This window comes from Cololabis saira, chromosome 17 (assembly GCF_033807715.1).
Source record: "Cololabis saira isolate AMF1-May2022 chromosome 17, fColSai1.1, whole genome shotgun sequence".
Lineage (NCBI taxonomy): Eukaryota > Metazoa > Chordata > Actinopteri > Beloniformes > Belonidae > Cololabis > Cololabis saira.
Genome location: NC_084603.1, coordinates 28598128 through 28624209, shown reverse-complemented (window position 1 = coordinate 28624209; position 26082 = coordinate 28598128). Strand labels below are relative to the sequence as shown.

Sequence of the window (26082 nt, the reverse complement as noted above, 5' to 3'; positions counted from 1 at the left end):
TCTTCTTAAAGAGCTGCTTCATCCATAGCTAATACTAATATCTGTTCACTTTCCTTTTTGTGTTTGACATCCAGCCAGATCATTTCATCCAGTGAATAGTCCACTTGGCCGTCCTCTCACCGTCTAGAGACAGCGTTCCAACTAAACAGCTTGGGGGGGGAAAAAAAAAAGGAAAAAAGGATTGAATTGCTGGCCCATTTTGTAGTAAGTGGTCTTCTAATTCCATCTGGACCGCCCATAACAAAAATAGAGCCACTTAAGGGGATATTAGGTGCTCTGGATAGAAGTACAAAACAGATTCAACTAGTTTGTAGTAGTGGAGCTTAACTGGAAGTAGAAACATGAAGTTCTGGGCAGAAGGAGCTGGCAAATCAAGGTGGCGCAACAGCCACGGAAGAAAAAGAAAAAAGAAAATATTAGGCTCTAATAGAATTGAATTTACTATTTAGTTGTTGCAATGCTGCTGCTGGGCACGATTTATTTTTGACTCTTGTTAATTTAAAGGCGACCTGTTTTAAGTTACTTCCAAAAGGAACATAGCACAACTGTGTCACTTTGCATGGGACTGAAGATGTTGCATACTCAGATTTGCACCGAACTTGTGACATCACAAATCCAGATCAGAAATCTCTCCACCCCGCTCAACATCAAGCTTCATCTGCTGCACCTGAGACAAAGCAAACAAAGTTGCAAGACCTATTCATAAAGAGACACAGCTTTGCAGAAAAAGAACATGAACTTAAGTTAAGAGGCTGACTGCATATCCCCCCAACACCAGCTGCTGTGAACAAAGCTGTGAAGACATGGTTGAAAAGGGAGCAGTTGTACTACATCTGTGGTACTTTGAATAAACCAGACATTTCATAAAAGACCTCAGGAAACAATCAGCTTTTGAAATATTGACATAGTACGGCTCCTTTTAGACTGAAAATGTACAATATCCACTTCTAAACATGGTTTTGCAGCGCCATGCAGTCCAAGTCCAACAAGACAAAAAGTAGTTATCAGTGTGCCAGACAAGTCTTCGTAGAAACACACGGCGAAGGGGCTTTCTACGACAGCATAGCATAAGGGGAGAAAATAAGAGTTGAGAAAGTAAGTAAACAAAATGAAAATATATAAAACTTTTCAGTGACTAGATTTATTTTTTGTTCTTAGATTCTGTCTGAAGCTGCACACTCATCCCATCTCCACCTCCATTCACACAAATCTTTCATCGTATTATTCTCTCCCACTCCTTTACTGAAGAAAAAAAAAGCATCCATATTTGAAGTCTTATCAGGTATGTTGTAAATGCTTTTAGTGAACGAGAGCTTTGGACTCTTTTTTTTTTTTTACTCTGAACTATCTTCAGCCCTAACGGTTGCCGGGTGATTAGTGGTTAATATCTGGAAATTTAACATTTTAGTTTTTATGTCGGTAAATAGGTTTTGCATGCTGCTGCAGTGGCAACCGTTTCAAATGTTTGAACAACAAGCATTCAGGCAAACACAACAAGTGAGCAACAGCTCCATTAATTAATTAGTGGGAAGCAATAATTAGCTCATGACAATATACAGTTATTAAATTTGCCCAATAATGTCTTAAATTGATCAGACAAACCATTTAATCAGTTAAATTTTTCCTGCTTCAGAAAAGCAGTGAAATACTGATACTTCTGTTCATATTTCTAGGAGTAAACATACATGATAAAAATTCTAAATGTAAAGAGTCCATGAGAGCCCAAGCTTTGCAAAATCAGCAATGACAGCTTTAAATTATAAGCATACTCTTTAATACGTACGCACTAATAATGTTTTGTTCATTTTCTGCACTTTACAAAAACATGACCAGGTTTCCGGTTCCATTTCAACAGCAGTTATTTTTATCTCACAGGTGTGGAGTTTTATCCGGAGGGCAAAGCACACGTTTCATGTGTACCAACTGTACACCTCTGAAGATGTGTTATTTTACATATCTGAAGACATGAGATGAAAACAAAATATCCCTCAAAACTAGAGGACTGTTTTAAAGGATGTCTAGTTTCACTTTATTCAGCAGAAAGCACAGCTGTTTAGCAGCTCAGAAGCAAGTTATCTATAAAGGGTAAAGGGGGTGACATGAATTGTTATGCTGCCAGAGGATGGACTGGGGACCGGGCTGGGTTTTATACCACCTCCCGCCCAAAATGACAGCTAGGAAGAGCTCCATGCTAATCATTTCACTGACAATGATGAGGCAAGTATGGAAAATAAACAAATGGAAATGCTGTGGTATGTTATCTTGCACAGGGACAAGAATTATCCAAAATATCAAAAATCAACATCTTTATCTTTTTATTCAAAGAATTGAAACTTAGAGCATAGTCCTCTGCATAACTTGATGAACATGGTCATGCATGTTTACATGATCTCAAGTTTTCAAAGGAAAAAAACACAAACAGTTGTAATTTTGGCAGAAATGAGCAAATCCTATGTGTCATCAGCAATAGATATGTACTAGGCCAATGTCATGTCTTATTAGAGGAGTTAAGTCTAAATGTGTGAAAGGCTTGTGAGCAGATCAGGACACCAAGGACTGAATGCTGTAAAAGTGATTACACATGATGTGACTTCATGTCAATGCAGTCTATTGGCATCTCTGTAAATGAACATTTGCATATCTATATGAAGAATCTGTTAAAGAGCAACGCGTTCCGGTACCACGAGCCATCTGGTTTCTGATCTTGTTGGCAGCTGAAGTGATGACAAATCAGGCTTTAGTTCTCTTTGGTTTCATGCAAATACAACGGTTCATCTGGAGTGCATGAGGCGAAACACAGCGGCTAAAAACAATCTCAAAATTACAGGCTATTGTGTGACAACAAATTGGTTTTATAAAAACGTATCTGCACTAATATGTGGCCTTACCACAGATATCCATTATGTGGCTGCATGGCAGCCACAGAACATTGGCGGTTGCCCCCAGAGGGAAAGTCTGCAGACAAAAGCTGATATGTTCCCAGATTGTTTTATTTTATAATCAACCATTAGGGGACTGCTGATGCAAAAGCTAACCTGAGGAATGATATGATCTGCATGTACAGTCATTATTCAAGTAATTCAAGGACATTGTGTAAGAATCTTTTGTTTTCTGAATAAACTAAATGGCCCATCTTGACTTGTGCTGTCGTGACTGAAATGTATTTAACTGCAGGCAAGATTGTCGCCACAAGTGGGCCTTTCTCAAAGAAACACATGCACTCACAAGCATAACCACATTAACCGTTATAGCTAGAAGGACAATCCATCATTCGATTTGGACAAAGTGTTATTAAAACCCACTTAGTCCCAACTGTAAGAACTGTAGGCCACGGAAAATATGCAATATGCCACAAGCTGAACTACATGCTTGCCCTGCAGATGTGTTTCAAGTCTTTAGGGGTCTGTTAGCACTTGACGTTTACTTTCCTGCTTCAGACCTCTAGAAAAATGCTCCTGGTACGCTTTGTTATGTTTAATATCAAATTGACGAATTTCTGATAAGGCAAATAAACTCACTACCCAATTGGACAGCTTCTCCACACTTGCAAGGGAGTCAAATGAAATGAACAAATCTATATGAATCCCGCTTTCTGAGAATTTTAATGAGTCAAGTGGCCCAGAGTTGCCTGCATCTTTTGCAAACAAGCATGGGGCCTAAGCAATAAGACGACAAAGGGGTAAATGCTTTGAAGTTTAGTGTATTCTTGCTGAAACTACAAGCTCAGCAAACCTACACGGCACAACAAGAACACTTCACAGCAAAAACAGTAATTGGAGGTCATTTGTGAAACACCCACTATATTCAAGAGGGAAAACGAGAGAGAGAGAGAAGGTACAAGAGAAACTTGTACCCCACCTTGTTAAGGAGTTCCCAGATAACAAACCTGCTCAAAGCCAAATGCCTCCACCTCACTGAGGGTTTTTGGTAATAACAATTCCTCTCATTGTGAGAGCATCACCACAGGAAGACTGTGTGAGCAAGTGCACACAAATCCAGGTTCAAAGCATTTCAGCTGCTTCAGAGGTGAACACAGCTTGTACGGAAAAAAGAACAAATCTATCCGACAACTAATAAAATAAATAAAATGAATACCTCAGATACTACACATGGCTATGAGCTTAAAGCCTGATTGAGTAACACATTACAAACCTATTACTGTTCTAGTATGGTAACAGTAACACGTAAATCTATACCTACATTCATCTGAAAGTCAACATTTGAAGCAGTGGCAAGAATAGTGACACTTTATACACACTGTCCAAACATCAGGCTAACAGCTGGAGCTGACTAGGTAGGATGAAGGGTATAAGTGCTACCTCTGGGAAACACCACCACTAATGAAAAAGGCCTACTGAAATGTGGTCAAATAGCAATCATTACCCTCACCATTAGTAACCAAGAGATAAGTATGAGCAACTTTGAATTCAGGCTACATCATTTCACAGCAGGGACCTAAATTAAGTTCCAAGCCCTTTTCACCTACAAGAGACAACAAAAAGCCTCTCGCTGGCTTTCAGTGGCGGCTTAAGATGTTCTCACACAGTTTCCGTTCTGCTAAAAGGGCAACTACATCTCTCTTTTAAAAAGCTTTTGTGCGTCCAAATTAAGTTGTCTAAACAGACGGTCTTTCCTAACATTTCCCTGATCCCCTGCCGTTTAAATTCTTGAACAGCTTCCAGCAACTCCCCGTTTTCCATTACACCCTGTACTCAAAGAAAATTCAGCACTTGTCATTCTGTTTCCATATCTTGGCATTCAATTTACTTACAACTGAAATGATCACCCATCCGACCGACAGCTCAGGTTCCCCAATACACTAGCTCCTGTGATCAAACGATTGTGCTGAGTTTGCATGAAGGCCGAAGGTGTAAATCAATGAAAACCCAGAGGAATAAACAGCAGCATGACAAAAATCACAAATAACTGGAATGTACAGATTGATGAACATAGATCAGGAGAAAAAGAACTGAAGGAGAAAAAAAGAGAAGGTAAAAAGCTGAAACAGGATTGTTGACTTTGACTGTTGATTGAGCAGTCCACCACACCGCTCCTTGTGACCACCCCATCACACCAACACATTTGTCTTCTCACAACATCTGCCGTACATTTTACAACATTAAACTGAGAAAAACTTGAAAACAGCTCTAAAAAAACTTAAAACAATGACAATAAAGCTGACAAATCTATGCATATGTGTCGGTTAAGACTGCATCATTCAAATACACAAAAACTGAAGAGAGGTACTCACAAGATTTCATCGTTTTGAAACTCAAGGACGCCATGAGTGTCTTCAAAGTCCTCTCCGCCGCCACGTGCCGTTCCCTCCATTGTCTTGTATGGCAGCATGACCACACCGCGAGCCCCAGATGTTCTCAGCACCTTCACCTCCATGATGCCAACGCTCTCGCTGACATGGCAAACTGGCTCCTCAAACGTAAAGATACCGGCATGGTCATCATCGAAAATGGTCACGGTCGCTGTGGACGGCAAGCCGAGACAAGCTACGGAGTCCATGTGATTCGCAGATTCGGCTTCCTCTTGCTCCTCCCCTTCTGATGTCAACACCTTGACATTAGAGATGTGAATAAGGAAGTTTTCATCTTCTTCAAAGATGTCGTCATCAATGATGCCCACACGGATCTCCTTCAGACTCTCGCCGGGCTTGAACACCACGACGCCCTCTGTGAACTCGTAGTCGGAGCCGGCGTTGGCAGTGCCATCTTCTGTCCGGTACTCCACGGAAACCGTCTTGCCCAGGTCGCCGCCTCGCCGCACCACATTCACAGCCACTGTGCCACAGTTCTCAAGACACTGGTAAGAGCCAGGCTCAAAAAAGATCTTGGAGATGGGATCGTTGTCGCCAGCGTCAGAGCGAACTTCATGCATGCTGACTGCTTTTCGTGCCTGATCTGCAGCATGTTTCTTCAGGATGTTGCCGGCGCCCGTCATCAACCGTGTGGCCTGGCAGCGATAGAAAGCTCGACTCTTCTGCTGCTGGCTCAAGACTTGGTAGTTGGCAAGCTCAATAAGTTGTTCCACCTGGTATGAAAAAGAAAAAAGATAAGATACACTTGGCTGAACTACAGTAGGTATGATGAAGTATTCCTATGTGTAAAATAATCTGTTTTCAAGGTGCCCCAACTCTTCACACACAAGTTTCTTTTTCTTATGTTGGCTCTGAGACATCTTAGAGGGTAAACATTCCTTATATGGTCGTAATATCCGGGAAGTGAACATCTATAGGAGCAAGACCTTCAACGGTTTTAAAAGTGGAGGTTTACAGCTGCACAGCAAAAATGTGTTTTCTATCATGGTGGTTCCCCTAGTAATTCTTACTAAACAAATTGCTTTTGTCGTCAAGATGTCTGCAAAGAAATGCACTTATGGTTGTGAGGGAAAGATGGCCAATCATGGCTCAGTGGATGCCGTTTCTTTGTCTGAGCCAACAAACAAACTAATGCATTTGTGTTTTTTACAGTACTTCACAAGTAACTGTTTTATAAACAAGAGCCGATAGGTCGCTGGATTAAAAGACAGAATACAATTTAAAATCAGTGTTGTTAAAGGGTTGAAAACTTGTGATTCTGAACCACAAGTGGCACATAAATTGATGTTATGTGCCCACAATTTCTGCACTAAAATGCACACACAGTCCAGTGGCCAAGAGATTATAGTGTTGCTTTTACAGGAGGAGCCTTTTCTTGTGATTATTCTGAAATAATTGCAGGATTGCAAGTACCAGAGATGAAACTGGATAGTTGAAACTTAAAAGAAATATGTCCACCTGAAGAAATATTTAAGCCCCCTACCATGAAGACAACAATGCGGAGGAGACAGACCCAACAGAGGGAGCAGTAACACACTACCATTTTGAGTTTGCTACTAACCTCCTTGTCAGGGTGTTTCTGTTTGAGCTCCTTCAGGATCTTGGCCATGTCTCTACGGGTTTCCTCTTCATCCAGATCCTTCTCATCTAGATCCAAGCCAAGTGGACCATCCAGGAAGTCAACACCATGAGAGTTCAACATCTTTCCATCCATTTCAATGTCCACCTTAAAAATGATTAAAAAAAAAGCAAATAAGTTAAAGCAATTGAGAAACAACCATTTTAACTGTGTAATACATGTGTGTGACATCACTGACATCTAAAATAATAGCTTTTGTATTGAATATTCAAAACAATGAATTGATATTAAAGTGCCATATAATACCCTCAATCGTAGACTATTGTACTGAAATTGAGTGAAATGGTTAAAAATTGTGTTTGTAATGAGAATATTGCAACAAGATCATGTTGTCTATAGCCGAAGATGTAGTTTGAGAGGATTCAATTAAATTTAGGTAAAAGTGGGCGTGTTCTTGCATCATCTTCTGCTTTTAAGTTTCCAAAAATAGATAGACTACATAATCTGATTCTAATGAAAGAATGCGCAATATGGATATTTGTAGCTGTCATAGTAAAGGCTGCTCCGGCTCTTCATTTACATCTTTTTATCTGAAAAGGATTTATTAATTAAATGGCATTGGGCTCTCTGAGAAAAATGGCTATAATGCAGCTCTTACTTCAGGACTAATGTTGGATTTAATTCAAAGATTTCTCTTCATGATAACCCAAAATTAAAGTGCTCATAAACTTGTTTTTTGTTCTATTGTGTTTGTTTGTTTTTTGAATTAAAACAGCCCAACTATAACATGAGCAGTTTCTAAATTTGGAGAAGAAGAGACAACGAGGCCCCATAACAAGAGGGGAACAAACAAACCGTGCAATAATGATGATAATGTTAATTGGATGAAAGCAGTGCACTGCATCATTACACAAAACATCAGATAACATGAAAAACAGGAAATTAAAAGGCGAAATTACTTCAAAAGTTTGTGTTTACAGTCACATGTTTGAGAGCGTCACTTAAAGGAGCTTGAGGCCGGATTGTGGCAAGATTTATGAAAAAAATCTGTATACATTTTAAGTTTTCTAGTAATAATGTCAGATGAAGCGTTCCAAACTCAAAAGAATGAGCCCTCTAGTGTATCTCTCCTTTGCCTTGAACAGGCTGTGTGCTGCAAAATGTGCTGCAATTCGGTTCCCGAATTTCCCGCGCTGTCCTGTGGATGTGACGTCACATGACGCTGCATGTGCGTTCTCCCCGTTCTCCCGTGCCGGCTTCACTGTTGGCTGCAGTACCCCCAACGGCCGTCATGGTGAAGGGTGGCGCTAGAGAGTCTCATTTCTTAAAAGGAGCCTCAAGCTCCTTTAACTTTGACATAATTCCATTCAGTAATGCCGATAATTGTTATAAATTATAAGCATTACTCGTGAACTCAGTTCAGCCTACATAGAGCACCTTCACTTTTCCACCATTTATTTAAATGAACCCAGCTTCATTTACTTTTATTGGCTGGCTGTCAGGGAAGGAAAATCAGAGGAGACTCTGTACTGACACATCCCAGCACGGCAAGAGATGAGTGACATGCGGTGTGAGATGCGGTGAGATGTTTGAGTAAGCTTTCAAAAAGAAAGCATCTTTCACATAACATTAAAAACAGGGTTTTTTGTTTTGTTTTTTTACTTACATTCGTAATTCAGAAAATATTATTATATATATCGTATATATAATAGCATTAACATTATTTGAGAAATGCTAATTAAACTGAAATCCTTTTTCCCCTTTTTCTTAAAATTTTGAATTCATTGTCAACAGTATGAACTCAAGATTTTTCATGAACTAAGTTTGTCACCATATATCCCTTCCTGGATTTTAAATGTGCAGCATTAAAAGGAGAAGCACAGGTGAATCTCAGGGCAACAAGGCATGTGGACTTCTTTAGACAACTCACCTTCTATCCTGAAGATTTCATCAGTTGAGAGTAAAGGGAGTAAAAGAAGTCCAGTTGCCTTGATTTAAGCCTTTGAGAGTCACCATGATTTAACTTATAAAACGGATGAGGGGAAATGGGGAGAGAGCAGACAAGCAGCAGCACCAGACGCTGGATGTCCTGCAGCTTTTCAGTGGCCCCTTTGATGACGTCTACTTAAACATCAGCCATGAAGTTACAATGCATGAGTTACAATATACAACCGTCATTTCACAGCAAAATTACTTTAGGCCACATGGAGGGCATGACAAATACTTGCTGACTAGTAGGTTGGTCAAAAAAAAGTTGCACCAAATTGCACCAACTGCCAAAGCCAGGCTCCATCATAGTACAGTGCTGTCTCTTGGAAAAAATGATTCACAAATGAAAGAAATAATTTCTCCCTTTAGGACAACATGATTTTCAGGGACACTCTTGCATTTTTCAAGACAATGCAAAAATCACATTCTGCACATGATAAAAAGAATGAAAAAGAAGATGCCACAGACACTGGGCGAGCATGGTCCAAGAGAGAAAATGTGGAGAATTTCGAAATGACATGTTTTTTCTTCTAAGTGTTGGGAGGGAATGGAGCATTATGACATGATTATAAATAATAGAAGTTTTATTTTCACAATTTGTTTTGGATTGTGTTGCAATCTTAAAGATAATGAGTTTAGTATAATGTATATTAAATTAAATGTTGAAAAAGTGCAGTCAACTTTTTAAAATTAGCCCAGTCTCTACCTTTTCTTACTTGCGTAGATTCCAAGTGATTAAGATTAGATTTTTCCTATTTTTATAAATGCAAGAGAATGCAAGAATGTAATACCAAATCTATAATAAAAAACATCTCTGATGTTTATTACTGTAGAAAGAGTTTAGAACTGCGTGAAATTAACATCTTCTATGATCTCACCTTGGAAGGAAGTGGACGGTCACCCTCGGTCTCAATGATCATCCCACGCTGCTTGCCAGTGCGGTAGCGCTTGTAGACGTACTTGTAAAACAGCAAGCGGCGGTCAGCCACCCAGGCGAACAGGACGCAGACGGGAAAGAAGAAGAACGTGAGGAGGCCCTCCCACACCTGCACGACTCCAGGAGAGATCACCGACAGGATCAGGTAGAGCCAAATGTAGGCGAAGATACTCCAGGTGGCCGTGACAAAGAAGACGCGGAGGTGCTTGACTCTCCTGACCTCGCCATCAGGCACCACATACACACAGAGCCCAATGATGACAAACATGTTGAACGCTGCAGAACCCACAATAGTGGAGGGGCCCAGAGAGCCAGCTTCAAACCCATGACCGATGACTTCGATGACGGACAGAAGGATTTCAGGAGCAGAGGAGCCCAGAGCCATCAGGGTGAGATTGGAGACCGTCTCGTTCCAGATCCGGACAGTAGTCGTGGTGGTTTCTCCATTGGGCTTCTTGATAGTGATCTCTTTCTCTTGTGACGTGATGACCTCTATTGATGCCATGAAACGGTCTGCGATAATCGACACGCCCAGGAACATGTAGACCAGAGCCACGAAGTACACGGTTGCCCGCGCGACCTTGTCACCGAAGGATGGATTTCGGGGTTCCCATATAGGTAAGAGCACCCCCTTTTCACACTGTTCAGGTTTGCTGCATTCAGTTTTGTTTTTGGACACTGCAGAAACAGAGTCACCCAAGTTGGGCTCAGGGGGAGCGCCAGCCAGTGAAGGGTGGAGTTCGATGAGGAGGATCACTGTAACGACTATTAGCCTCAGGGCAGGGGACAGGAGGGAGGAGTGGCCCCAGCAGCCCATGTTGACCAGATCAGGGATCCGAGCTCACGATTGATGAGGACGTTCAACCTTTAGAGAAGAAAGAGAGAATTCAGATTAATCAAAAACCAAATTAAAAAAAAGTTTGGGTTTTGTTTTTCCAATTTTGTCTTCACTTAGAGGTGCTCTTGTAACATAAAACTGTCCCTTGGCAACATGGTTTCTGCATTTGTTCAACTTCAGGTAAACAAACACTGAATGCTCAGAAAGGTCAGGCCGACCTATGTATGCGTATATATATGTATATATATTAAATATAGTAATAATGCACATATATTTACCTTTGGTTTCTACCGTCATGGTATCAATCATTAATATGTGTGCAGACAAGGTAAAAAAAAAAAAAAGAAAAAAAAAGAAAGGTCAGGCCTACTGCTGTCAGATCCACAAGTTCACGAGTACCAAGTTTAATCAGAACACAACACAACTCTTACAATAGCTCAGCACACCTGGAGACATGAAAGACCATGGAAATACAACACCACAAAAAATAAAAACATATGTTTCAGGTAGGATGTTTGCATAGCTGTGTGGAGGCTGCAAGTTCAAATAACCACACCAAAGACAACCCTTAGCTCTGAAACTAAGCAATAACAATTTCCGATGAGCAGTCTTCCTGCCTCAGTTCTGAAGCAACAATTCATGCTCCTCTAATGTTACACAACCAGGAGAGGCATTTCCTCCCAACAGCCTTCTTAACATCTATCCACCAACACTGACCTGTTAAAAGTGGCCGGTGAGTGCATATTTCAGTCTCCCAACAGCAAATCAATCCTTTATAAGTCTCGTCAGAATTCACTCTTCGGTTTCATTACCTTCAAATGTATTTTTTCCCCTCCATCATACAGGATAAGACTCTACTGATAAATGAGCCTGTGTCATTAATTGTAACACAAGCTGCACAATACAGTATGTCACAAATTGACATTCTCAATATTAATATAGAAAAAAACAAAAAATTGCAATACATGATGTCTTGCATTCAAACCAAATATCAATATTCAGACCAAAACCCCAATCAGGTGGTACAGTACAGTCGGAGATGCTAATTTAGATCTAATTTACATAAAGAGCATTGTTGTCACAGGGTTTATTATTTACCGCCAAAGGTAAATTTTAGCTGGACAGCAGAAAGGTAAACACCATACCCTTAAGTATTGGTTGTTAATATTGCAAGTCATACTGTCATAATTTTCAACTATGATATCACATATCAAATGTTTTCTTGATATCGGTCAGCCCTTATAGTAACATATAGCCAATAAAAACATACAAAACCTGTTAGATTTATCCAGGAGCTAGTTATCACACATCTATTGTAGACTCTTGGTATACAGAATCCCAAAATAATGAAGGCTTTCAATCTACATTTGTCTCACTATATGGATAGGTACTGCTTTTGATGACATATGCAATGTGGTGAAGGATCAGGCGTGGGATCTATGGTTGCATACGTCACCAGTTCAACATAACATATACACCTTATAAGTAATTTACCATTTACCACTTTACCACTGACCATTTATTTAATAGTGGTGGTCCAAACAGTCATGGTGTGTGGGCATTGCCTCACAATGAAGTCATATGAACCTTGTAATTGATCAAGCTCGTTGACATGTATCCCACTGTGTCACTGACAAAAAGAAAGCCTAAGAAATTAACCTAAAATAAATCAATATTAATTAATACGCTATCAGAAGGAGCTGGTGTTCCAGAGCCCAAGCTATGTGTGGAGGTGAGCCCGACTATCTCTAGACAGTACCTCTCAACCTCACGCACAAGCTCCGGCTCCTTCCCCTACAGCGAGGTGACATTCCATGTCCCTACTGAGAGGGTTTTGGTTCAGGGATTGGGTCGTCGGGGCACCCTGCCACGACTGCTACCCAGCCCACATGGCACCAGCTTATCACGGTCCTTCTTGTGGGTGGTGGGCCTACGGGAAGGCGGGCCCACGTCGCCATTTCGGGCTGAGCCCGGCCGGGTCCCACGGGCAAAGACCCGGCCACCAGGCGCCCTCCCAGGTGTAGCCAGGGGCCGGAGGGGATCCGGTTTGGGAACCTCAGGATTTCATCTCTGCTTTTTGCGGCTGATGTTGTCCTGTTGGCTTCATCGGACCGGGACCTTCAGCATGTGCTGGGGCGGTTTGAGGCCAAGTGCGACGTGGCAGGGATGAGAATCATCACCTCCAAAACCAAGGCCACGGTTCTCAGTTATGCGGTCGGTGTACCGGACCGTGGTGGTGAAGAAAGAGCTGAGTCGAAAGGCGAAGCTCTCGATTTACCGGTCAATCTACGCACCTACCCTCACCTATGGTCATGAACTTTGGGTAGTGACCGAAAGGACAAGATCGCGGATACAAGCGGCCGAGATTAGTTTCCTCCGCAGGGTGGCTGGACACTCCCTTAGAGATAGGGTGAGGAGTTCGGTCACCCGGGAAGAGCTCGGAGTCGAGCCGCTGCTCCTTCACATTGAGAAGAGTCAGCTGAGGTGGCTTGGGCATCTGTACTGGATCCTCCTGGACGCACTCCCTAGGGAGGAGTTCCAGGCATGTCCCCCCTCCCTAGGGAGGTGTTCCAGGCATGTCCCTCCGGGAGGAGACCCCGGGGAAGACCCAGGACACGCTGGAGAACCTATGTCTCTCGGCTGGCCTGGGAACGCCTCGGACTCCCCTCGGAAGAGCTGGAGGAAGTGTCTGGGGTGAAGGAAGTCTGGGCATCTCTGTTGAGACTGCTGCCCCCACGACCCGGAAACGGATAAGCGGCAGAAAATGGATGAATGGATGGATGGATGGATGGATGGATGGATGGATGGATGGATGGATGGATGGATGGATGGATGGATGGATGGATGGATGGATGGATGGATGGATGGATGGATGGATGGATGGACGGATGGACGATATCAGAGCTCTTACTGCACCTCTTTAGGATTGCTACCGGTATTTGTTTAGTTTTTTTTTAAATTAACGTTTTTCATTTCAACATGTTTTCAACTTACACTAGGGCTGCACGATTAATCGTTAAAAAATCGCGATCTCGATTCATGCTTGAACGCGATCTCATTTCCAAATGACGACGATTTAAAAAAAAAAAAAAAAAAAAAAAATTTTAAAGATGGCTGCATAAAAAAGGACTAGGCCTATGTTCTAGGTTGTTGTAGTCCTGTCATGGTCAACTATCATGTTGTCATGTTTGTTATATTTTGTTAATGATTGTGGATTACATTTGGAGAAACATCTACCTTTCTCATCACCTGACACATATTGCACATAAATATTGTTAAAATGGTTATTGTTAAAATTATTTAAAGACAAGAGAGATGTTTATTGTTTTTATGTTCAATGTCAGCTGTTACAGCAAAAAGCAGCCAGAGGAATAATTTGTTGCCTCAGAACTACAGGATCTGTTACAAGTCCCCTTTCTGAAAGGGTGTTCAACTCAGGGAGGAACAAATATTGTTCAAAATTGTTATTATTGTTTAAATTATTCAAAGGTTTGTGTAAAGAAGACAAGAGATGTTTATTGTTATTATATTTTTGTTCAGCTGTTGCAAAGTTAAAGTAATAAGTGAAATAAATTTTATATTGGAAAAAAATCGTGAGAGAATCGTGATCTCAATTCTAAGCAAAAAAATCGTGATTCTCATTCTGTCCAGAATCGTGCAGCCCTAACTTACACACACCAATGAATCATGAGTTTCAAATTTAAAAAACAAAACAAAACCATGACCACCTGAACAAAGCAGATGCAGACTGGCATTACTGCGGCTTTACTCTGACCAACACAGTCAGACTCACCCTCTTGTGTCAATTGAAAGTTACGAAGGAATAAACTTCCCCTAAATGCAGAACTTGAGCAGTACAGCATACACACAAGCAGTAATGCTTTCAAGGCTTGAACAGGATCCAAGACCCTAAAGAAAGACATCCTCATACTATACGTTCTCCAGTAATTAACTGTTCACACCCTTACATGCAGACGCAGCACAATTTACCAGGCATCAATACTTATATCAGTACTTTCCGACCACAAGAATCCCGATACGTTAAGCTCTTAAATCCTCCTGGAAAGCAAGACTTGCATTTTTCTCTTTTTTTAAAACATCAAAAGCTCCAAGGCTCAGAAGCAGTTGGTTACTAATGCCATTTGAAAGCTGAATGAAAGCAGAATCCATGCATGAACGTTAAGTACGCCACAGTATATATATGTATACTCACTCATATATATATGTGTGAGTGAGTGAGTGTGTTTATTACGTGAATGGGTCACACAACGACACATTTTCCTTCCATTTAAGGAAGGACAATAGTTCCTAGGCTTCTACTGCTGCCCAGCTTCCTCTCACAAGGCTTCATGTAGCATTTCTAAGTGACTGATTTGGTCAGTTAAGTACTTTTTCAACAGTTATGGTTACACAGAATCCCCTTTGCAGCTGTTTCTGCAATAGAGTCATTTTTAGTACACTTTCTGGTATTTTTAATGTCAGTGGCAGCCTGGTCTGAAGAAACAGCATCATTGTAGCATCCCAAATCATGGTGCATCTCATTGCAGCACATTTTATCGTTTTACCTGTCCTATTATGCTGCACAATGTTACAGCATTTTATATGGCAGGCACTTATTTGCCCTGTTATTGTAATTAGCATAAAATAACACACAAAATCTATAAAATTCAATCTATAAAATAACACTAAAAGTAGGAAGAATTAGGTGGCTGATCTGTTTAGGATTCAATATTTACACATTATGACAGGCTGTGTGTAAAAGTACACAACGGTCTTCATACACACTGCTGGTTCTGTAAATTAAGAGCGGTGGCAGCATTTCCTCAAAATCATAATAGACACTGCTGCACTGCAAAAACAGCCTCCCTCTGAAAATAAGCCTAATATTTCCAAATATATTCAAACTGTCTATAGTAAGCAAAAATAACTGCCAGGTAAAAAAGAAAATTGACAAGAAATCTTAAAACTAGCAAAACTGTCTAGCCTCTAGACACAAAGTAGGACTATTTTTCTTGAAATAAGGCTTCCTTTTTTTTTTTACTTACGAATGAGTATTTACAGTGTACAGCCAATTAGAAACAGGAGGAGGGTCCATGCTGAAGTGGGGGAGGGAGTTGGATGGGAGAATCTATTACTGCATACATTTTCTTAGGAAGCAGCGTGCATACACACACACAATCGCCTTAAAGCTGTGCCATCCATGTGGAAGTAACATCCCACACAAAAACCTGGACTAACATCTGCTTGCAAGACACCCGTAAATTCAGCCAATCCAACTGTATGTGGTTTTACTCACAGATAATGATGATTGTGATAAGCAGAACTTTAGTATTTTAAAGTATAACAGCATCTTTTGTCATTCCTGGGGGGGGAGTAGCCAGGCACTACACCTCTGATCTAAGTGAACTGAGGATAAATACGCCTCTGCTGGCAATGTTGAAGGTTTTATTTGTCTCATTTTACCAAGTAAATCCTGTTCAAAAATATCCACATATGCACAATTATTTATTTAGTGCACGTAAGCACTGAGATGTGAGAAACAAGAAATGTCAAGGATCTATAATCTGATGTATAGAGCAGGATATCCTAGAACTCCTTCAATAAATACTCCTATTCAGTAACCTTGAGCTCTTAATTTTTATGCTCTAATGGCTCTATGCTGATGGTAAGTGTTGGGGTAAGTTAGTTGTCTCTTTGGTTATTGTTACTCTACAAGTTTGGGGTTTTTTTTGCCTTAAAGGCTGTAAAGCAGTATCTGCAACAAATATTGGCCAGTACCAATCAGGTCCAACAACAAAAAATAAATAAATTGTCCAATTCTGATCACCAGCCAATAAACTGCTGCATGTTTTGTTACAAATGATCACAGATTTATTCTCAGGAAGCAGTATATATTGTAATATTGGCCTTTAAAGTTGTGTCTATATTTATCCAAAGCTTCTGGGAAGAGCTCAGACCTCTGGCAGGATGTGCTGAGCTTTATTGAACACTGTTTAAAAAGAAAAAGAAAAGTAAATTATTAAAGGCAATTACATAAACTAAATTATAAGATACAAAATGTGACATAAAAGTCTTTAAAAGTTATAACAGACGTCATAATTAGGGGTTGGCAAAAATATCGATATGGCAATATATCGCAATACTTTCCCGGCCAATTCGATATTGATAATATAAATTTGAATATCAATTTATTTTCTTCATTCTTTTTTTGTTCAAATAATAAATCATGTTTCAGACGGGTTGGAAAAATATATGCAAATATGTTGTAACTTTGGCTTGTATAGTTACATAAAAACTGCATGGATAATTTGAATTTCATTGTTTTGACTCAGTTTGTTCCATGAATTATCACTATATTGTGATGTACGTGCAAATGGGATTTTAAGATGCACAATGCCTTTTACAGTTTTCAGTGAATTATGTATTACATTGCAATATATCGCAAAATTTGGATATCGCAATATCGTAAGGTGACTCAAGTATTGTGATGTGTATCGTGAGGTCATTGGTAATACCCACCCCTAGTCACAATCAAATAAAATGCAACTTGTATGTTTTTCATACATTTACATGTACCAGATGTTCTTTATTGACCTGGTGAAAAGTGTTGCTTCTTGATGCTTCATTCAATGTGCATGTATAAATTCTACATTTTAAGAGGTTGCAAAAAGCTAAAAAGTACATAAACACTCATGAAAACATTTAAAGAACAAATTCATGCTTTATTGCTCTTTTCTTCTGTAAAAATCTTAATGGAAATCAGAATCTGCTCACTTTTTTATGCTACTGACGCATCTAATATGATGAATAGAAAAAGTAAATGGATGAAACTGGAAGGCATGACAAAAAAGGTGGAACTGCTGACTCGTCACTCGTCACTCAAACGTGGTTGTATTTGGGTAAAAAAAAACAAGTTAGCTGGAGGTTGATAATAGCAGGTTTGTCCAGTTCAACCAGCCAGTCCACCATTACAAGTGTTCGGCATTTCCTGCTGAATCATCAATTGTCTCATCAGGCTCGAGGGGTTTTTAGATTAGATCCCGTTACTTTCGCTGGACGAAGAACGCCTATTTAACATTTTAACATAAACTAGACAGTGTACCTGCAAGCAATGTTATTGGCCCTGTATTAAAAACTGAGTTGAGGGGAGGGAAGAGTCAGGAGGCATTATAGAGTGCTATTGAGTAACATGCCAGCCACTGTGTTTGGCTGGCTTCCCCCACATCGGAAGAGCTGGCAGATGCAGCACAAATTGAAATATGGCCAGTTCAGTCTTCCTCTTCCACTCCTGCCGCTGTGGTCCTTGACCGCATAGAACTTCTCTTTTAAGCTCTTTAATTTGTTAATGACCTGAGTTTTGTTTCTTGCAAAACTTCGGGCTGTCAATTTAGTAGCCAGTTGCTCCATCAGTGAACCATCTTTTACGGCTGCTGTAATTTACTGGATCATAGCGTCTTCGACTCACAGGCTGAGAAGTTTGCGGACCGGCTTGCCATCCAGCATCAATCTTTTTACAACATCAGATCTGTGTTTTAAGTGCATCCTCAGAGGCCTGTTTGTGTGTGTGTATGTGTGTGTGTGGAGGGGGGGGGACACAGGGACATCTAATCCCTGTGTCAGTTAATGTTAAAAAAAACAGGCGACACGCTAAATTAGGGTAACAAAAATGGGGAATCAGTGAACGTAAAAGGGGCTCTTGACTGCATCGCAAAGGCAAAAGCATTTAATAGCTTTACTATTTTTGTGTTATGTGCAACACTTCCGAGTACTTAAAGAGGCCTTGTACATAATTGCAATAACATCAGCTCAGTGTACTAGCGGCTAGCTGTTTATTTGTATTGTCTCAACCTTTTGCTAAGTAATTGATTGATCATATTGAACTTACAGCATCCAGGTATTTTTTTTTACAGCTGTTGTGCTACTGCATTAAGCTGGATTGCAAATGTGTTAAATCGAAAACAACCACAAATATCTAGATTTCAAAATTCAAACCATGAAGAAATCTTAAAGCCTGCATGTCACACCACAGATCCAAATAAATACAATAAATAAATACAAAAAATTCCCAATCCTTGGTGTTTAACATCCTTCTTTTCCTTGAATTGCTTGAAATTCACTTTCTCCACACAGAAATCCTCGATTTAACTTGTTTACATGTTTTTTTGTTGCATCGCAGTTTAGCAGATTACTTGTGGCCAGTGGTGGACAGTAACGGAGTAAATTTACTTGAGTACTGTACTTAAGTACATATCCAGAGGATTTGTACTTTACTTGAGTATTGGATTTCTTTGGTACTTATTACTCTTACTTGAATACATTTCCAAGACAAATATTTTTACTTTTACTCGAGTAAATTTCTAGGAAGGCTGGAAAGTACTTGTTACTTTCAGGTCTGCTCTTTTTTCTTCTTCCCTAAAATCCTATGTCTATGCTCTATATTGCTATATTGCACTGGTACATGTCCTTCCTGTAAAGTTAAGTGACTTCAACATTGAGTTATTGAAAGCAGAGATGTAGTTTTTTGTAAAGCAGTGGTCTTTGAGGGGGATCCAGACTTAGTTGGATGGTGCAGGTTCATTTGGTTTCAGTTCATGATTGTTAATAAACTAATTTCATTCATTTGATTTGTTTTTGGTGTTTCTGCAGGTTTTATTTAACATTGTGGTTCTAAAAGCAGCACATCAGTGCAGCTGGTTTCAAAGAGTTAATTCTCAGAAACAAGAGTTAAAAGATCCTTAAATTAATTTAGAAAAAATATATTAATTTACTGATGTGGAAAATAAGAAATTTACTCTTACTCTTACTTTTACGTAAAGTAAATTTAAAAGCATTTACTTTTGGATACTTAAGTACCTTTAAAAGCAAGTACTTTTCTACTCTTACTCGAGTAATATTTTGACTGAGCTACTTTTACTTGTAACGGAGTAAATTTTGACCAGTAGTATTTGTACTCTTACTCAAGTACTGGGGTCGAGTACTCTGTCCACCTCTGCTTGTGGCATACAGTAACTTTGGATAAACCAACCATCATACGGTACAATAATGATCAACTGCAGAAAAATGAATTCCTTCAGAGGTATCAGCACTAAATTCAAAGGGTGGGTGGTTATACTAATGCTGCTGGCACAAACAAGGGTTGTCGCTGAACAGTAGCTGGAATTTTAAAATTTTGTAATTGAAACATTAGTTTTCAGAAGACCAACTACAGTTTACAGGCATTGTGAGCTCAGAAATTTGGTTCCATTTCAAAAGGAAGATATAAAAGAAAAGTCCATCCAGATTAAATATGGGGGGTTGACAGGAGACCAATGAATCAAATTCCCAAACTAAATTCACATCACATACAGTTGAAACTAAAAATCATGTCCTGCAATGCCACTTCCTCTCAGCTGCAGCACCGTAATTCTTCAGAAACCTCCGAAGGCAGAACCCTAACGTGTCAAAAAATCACCACTGATGAGAACAAACAGCAAACAGGGAGAGAGAAATGAGACTACAGCAGCACACAAAACATGAACTTGTTTTCTGCATACACCTCTGATGTTCAACTGAACCAATGAACGCTGCTTGAAAATTACCAACACTGCAAGCAGCATTTCTGTGAACATTTCCGATGTGTTGCAAAGCAATAAGAAATGTCTCAGCCTGCTGGGCTGATTTGCAGCCTACCTGAAAAACATTTCTTGCAAATGGCACAAGGACAATGAAATATCTAAATTTGGGGGTACCGGAAATAAAACAGGACGAAGTGGAGAAAAACTAAGGGAGAGAAATGTAAATGCTGAAAAATCAATACAAATTTAGAATAAGAGAAAATACAGGGCTAATACAATAAAACCTCACCTTTTAAAAAAAAAAATTGAGTAAAAAAAGAAGAGAATGCCCACAGGGACACACCAATGGCCCCTACAAACAAACAAAGATTAATGATCCACATTTACTGTCACTAAAGTGGTTTGGAGCCCTTTTAGCCTGGATCTACTCAGCAGCCATTCCTCAAACATTGATGTCTTCTCATATTATTACACATGGAGAAAAGGGACTTATTAAACTGGACAACTAATACACATGCTGTAAGCATTTCTTACCACTCTATTGACACCAGCTGCACGCCTCTACCCAGAACCTGACAAGACGGACAATAACATGAGAAGACAATGATGAGCAAAAAAATAGAAAGAAAAATCGATAAGAGCAGAAAAGTCAAATCACTTCTCGACAGCTGTCTAGTCATTTGAAGGCAGAGCTGACCAGAGGCAGAAACTCTTCCCTTAGCCGTATATATTTGCATACACAGTTGTTAATGAGAGTTCCCACATTTATATGGCTCTTTACCTAAACCACATGAGCGCTTGTCCTGTTTACCTACGATCATTAAAAGATGAAGCAGTTTGGTCTCAAAGATGAACTGAAAAACTCCAACACGCTGCAAGTTTATGGAGGATGCTTTTAACCCGGGGTGCAGGAAAAAGCTCGCAACACTCAATAGGTCCAGGGTTTTAACTTCACTAGCACTCGACTGTGTAGACATGATTTGATCGTCATCAGCACCTGAAAAGTTGAACCTCTTCACTTCTGATAGGAGCAATTCTTCTGCCATAATCCAGTTGGAACAATGCCTGACGTCACCCCTTTCCAAGTAAACTGAAAATGTTGTTGATACTTCTAACATGCACCTGTGAGAAAGGGCTTAAGCAAAACCACACATACCTATAGCTTAAACATTTCTCAATTACATCTTACTTTTCCCTCAAATGCTCTGTGCATGAGTACAAGGTTAATTAAATACGTCAAGACCAGAGGTCGGGCTCAAGTTATTTAAAAAGGCCCCTATACAGTATAAGGCATTTTCTGACTTTCAATTTTGTTTGTTTTTTCACCCCAAATTTTGTTCATCCGAGCAGAATTTGCATATACAGATTGCCCAGGGATCGCTACGCATTAACTTTGTATTTTACACCTTAATTCCAGTATGTTCAGCAGTACTTTCGTTGACTACCATTATTACAATTTGGTCATGTTCAGGCAACTAAATAAAGACACAATCTTGGTTTAGAGTAAAATACATCCATTTGAAACCCTGAACATTCTCACAAACCTTCAAAATGGAGAACACAGCATCAGATGATTATACTTCTATGTATCCGTAGCAGATGATGCCAGCATGTCTGTCATTTCTAGCACCATTAAAGTAGCATTTATTCTTGAAACTGGGTGGTTATTGTTCATTAAGGACTAAAATGTCATTTTAATTGAGGACATTGTATTTATTATGTAATATTAACAATATGGGGGGATATAATGTAATCATCAATCCGGTTTTTTAAGGCCTTTTTTAGTTCTTGTGGAACACACAACACAAAAAAAGTGCCTGAATAATGGTAATTTTCCCTGCCTCCATACCAAGGTGGAGAGTCTATTATCATAAAAACTCAGTGGGTTTTCTCATGGATGGTTTCTATCACACAGAAACCTGCCATTGGGCAGAACTCACCCATATTTTCTGTAAACACTGTTCTCCCTTACATGAGGGATAAATTACCACCAATTCTGTTTATCAGGGATAAGACACTTGACACGTACAGATTTCCTCCTTGCTGGTGAAAGAGGGCAGAGTGTTTTGGTGCTATGAGAAAATCTAGCATTTCTGCCAGAAAACTGGTCCTGCAGTAATCATACTGGTCACTAAAGGCTGCAGATGTTCACAGTGATTACTTCATTTGTTCACAATTCTTTTACCGAGACAAAAAGGGCTGATTTTGTCCCATTGAAAGTCCATATAACCCAGCTGTATACAATGTATACATATAGATTTTATTTCAGTGGCCATTTATGACGTGCGGGCATGTTAACTGTCACAAAGAGTTCAATACAAGGGATGATGAGTTTGCAGTGAACTCACCAATACTCATTGATTTCCCCCCCCCCTCATCTAAGAACTCTGCCTCTGAATTTGAATCAATTATCCCCCGATGAGCCTTCTACCTAAGTAGCCACAGTATCTCAGAATAAGACATGTGACGTTTTCCAGTCACAAGGCAATGAACATCACTCATTTTGCTTCTCTCATCACTGTAACTTACAAATATTTAAATATGCAGTACTGTGAAAATTTCTTATAAACCCCTAATCATGATGATTTATAAAAAATGTATAAAAAGTGCATGCATGTTTTAATGCAAATAATGCTTATTTTCCACCTCTTTAAGACACCAAATAGATAAAAGTGTTGCAAACATTTGCATGAGGTAGTTTCTTTAAAGGGCTAAATCTGTGCTTGTTACACTGAATATTGACTTGAGTCATTTTGTTGTAAAAAATATTTTTTTATTGTGTACATGTAATGTTGAGTTTAATATATGTTTTATTTCAATGACTGATTAAAAGTAACTAAAAAAATTATTAATCTGACTAAAATTACTGTATTTCCCATTTATATCTTTATAAAAAGACTAAAAAATAAATATGGATGCAAGTTGATATATTTCATAAAAACAACAAGACTTGGGCTGCCTAAGACCTTGACAGTACTGTGTATTTAAGGTGGGAAAAAAGTTAATCTGGTTCATGGTCATACCCACTTTGCAGTTTTTTTTTTTTTTCATTTCTGCTCGACCTTGTTTTAGGAACCTGCACCGTCTTCGTTATCAGAGGATGGTGTTTACTGTAAACTGTAACAAATAGGGTCTCTCATCTGAAGACGCAGAACTCTAGCGTGTGGGAACATAGTATTTGCATTTTTTCCTCTTTTTGTTGGGAGTGGGAGGGGGCCACTCGACCTAAAACCACCAACACCCTATAAGCTGATGCCCAGCCTAACAGATGTCAGACGGCCTATGTTACGATGGAAAGAAATACTCCTTGAAGCATCCTGAAGTGCAGCAAGGGAGACAAAAACTCAAATTTGCATTTGTAATTTATTTGTCTTATAACCAAATTAGTAAGAGTATACTGTATAAACACTGTTCACCATCCGACAAGGATGCTCAGCCTCCTCTCATCTCTTCTTATGTAATGTAAATGTAATGCATTTCTAACACTGACCCAGCAGTTGTTGCACTGCAGTGGTTGCACACCCAGAGAAAGTTGTGCTTCTTCTTGTGGATTACATCCTTAACTAGGTTACAGACAGGGTAAACTAAAGCTTGATATAGAGCAAATGACAAGGCACTTAAATCTGAACTCATATTTGGAATGAGTCCAGTTTAAAAAAAATAAAACATGCACTTACTAATCAGGTACTAATTCAAATCCATCTCACTGCCATGCCTGAAATGAAGCATCACCACTCCACCATCAGATCTTAAATTTCATCAAAAGCCTCACTGCTGGAGGGTAAATAAAGCAGTAAAGACCACTGGCTGCGCTTCATTTTCATCATTGTCATAAATGAATATTTCATACTCCACAGTGAATATTCTCCACTTCTGCGTCATGCTCATAAAACCCTGAATGAAGTCAGCCAGAAGAGAACTGCATGAAAAGCCTGGATGGAACCTGCTTCATGTGCCAATGACTTCTCATAAGATAAAGTGTTTGTAGTGCCATATCAGGAAAATGAAAAGCCCCTGCCTGCTTCATCTACTGCTGTGCGTACCAGGTTTACAGGCACTGTGAACCGGTGTGTGTGAAGCACTGCTACTGCTCCATTTGCTTCATTATTTGGAAATAAGTGAGGCTTTGTACCCATGGTTTCATATTCTGAGACAAAAATCCGACTTAACAGTTTCCAGTTTTGAAACTCATTCAAACTCCAGCACGGAGTTGATCATATCAACCCAAACCTGCTCTGCACTGACGTTCCTGAGGCAACCCATCAACTCAGCTGTATAGTTTGGCGCAAAGGATGGAGGGCCTGCACAATTGCGCACATGCCTCTCTATGCGCATCGGAGCCTGCCATGGGTTAACTCAAAGGAAAATGTATCCGGGCCACTGCGCATATTTGTCTCCCAACTTCCACAATGAATGCAAATAAAAAAAAGAAAAAGGTAAGAGCGTGGTTCTCCAGACGTGTTCTGAATCCTTAACCATCACTCCGCTATAAATAGATGAGGCAGGCGGCAGGATTTAAACATGCGAGGATTGGAGAAGTGAATGGGGAGGAATGGAGGGTGGCGACGGGCGTAAAAAAAAAATCCTATAAAGAAAAGAAGCAGCCTCGTGTCTACGCTGGTTGCTTCTTATAACAAAACAAAAAAAAAAGTGATTAACACCTCCTGGCCACTGATTCATAAATGATCAACTCTTTGTGCGTCTTCAAATCACGGAGGATGAAAAGCGCAGTGTGGCAGCGCGGAGGGCGAGGATAGTCTCCACATCCAGACCATCGGACGCATGCATGGTGCTTCCACAGAGGAGGCAATCCCTCTGCAGGGTGCTTCCACATGTCCCCCCCCCGGGCCGGAGAGGAGGCAATCCCTCTGCATGCACCCCATTCACCTCTCCAACAGAAACAACTTGCTTGCACCAGACACAATGCCCTGAAACATAAGCTATATCACCCAATCATAAATATGATTAAAAGCAGTGCAACAGCAGAATGTCCTACCTTTTTTTTTTTAATCGTGCGAGTGTGCTCAATCCGGAGATGAGTCTGTAGTGAAAATCGGCACTATTCTTCTTGTAATAGCAGCAAGTCGGAGAGCAAGTAGGAGTAATAGGAGGAGTGGTAGTAGAGGTAAGCCAGTAGTGAAGGGAATGGCAATGGAGACGCAGGGAGGTCTTATACGCCAGCCAAGACGGCGTATCCACCGACCGAGACGCACAAAAGGAGGGAAGAGAAGTCCAGATTCCCATGCACAGGCAGTTTTTTATTTGTTGCTGTTACGCTCTGCTGCTTGCCGACTCCTGCTTTCCACGCAGCGCGACCTGGGTGACCTGTATGATCGGATGACCGGGAGCGCTGCTTCATCAGCAGACCCGCACTAGCTGAGACGAGGCGCGCAGCGCGGCGACCTCTTCCTCATTCTTCCTGCCCGGTTCCCCCCTCGCTCCGTGCAAGCGCAAGAGAGAGCGAGCGAGTGAGAGAGCGTCCGCGAGTGTGTGCAGGTCTCTCCTTCTGTTCCCCTCACACACCGACCGAGGATCCCCCCCTCCTCAGCCCTGCGTCCCCCCAGCCCCCCCCCCCCCCCCCCCCTCCCTGCTGCCGGAGCGCGTCTCTCCTCGTCTCGGCGCATGAGACCCTCGACCATCACACCCTCATGTCCACCATGTCCCTTCACTGCACTGAAAACAATACATATAAGCGCATGTAAATATAACATATTTGAATCTGTGATATTAACAATTAAAAATGAAGTTTGGTGCTTTACATGAATACATCTAGTTTTGAACTTATCTGCATTTGTTCAAAAAACAAGACATTGTGTATTTTTTCCTTAACAAGCAGTATTTATGTGAATCCAAGGC

The 26082-nt window shown here is 40.3% G+C and overlaps 1 protein-coding gene across 2 annotated transcripts in view; it reads right to left on the bottom strand.

Annotated features, from left to right (window-relative positions):
* slc8a1b (solute carrier family 8 member 1b) overlaps positions 1-25717 on the bottom strand; it is a 156757-nt gene extending 131040 nt beyond the window's left edge. For both annotated transcript variants that reach the window (XM_061745620.1, XM_061745618.1), the window contains exons 1-4: positions 25223-25717; positions 9776-10699; positions 6891-7055; positions 5252-6042 (exon numbers count right to left, since the gene is read on the bottom strand). In XM_061745620.1, coding sequence (XP_061601604.1) covers positions 5252-6042; positions 6891-7055; positions 9776-10651 — 1832 coding nt within the window. In that variant the 5' untranslated portion in view covers positions 10652-10699; positions 25223-25717. The remainder of the gene's footprint in view (positions 1-5251; positions 6043-6890; positions 7056-9775; positions 10700-25222) is intronic.
* Between the last annotated feature and the right edge of the window lie 365 nt (positions 25718-26082).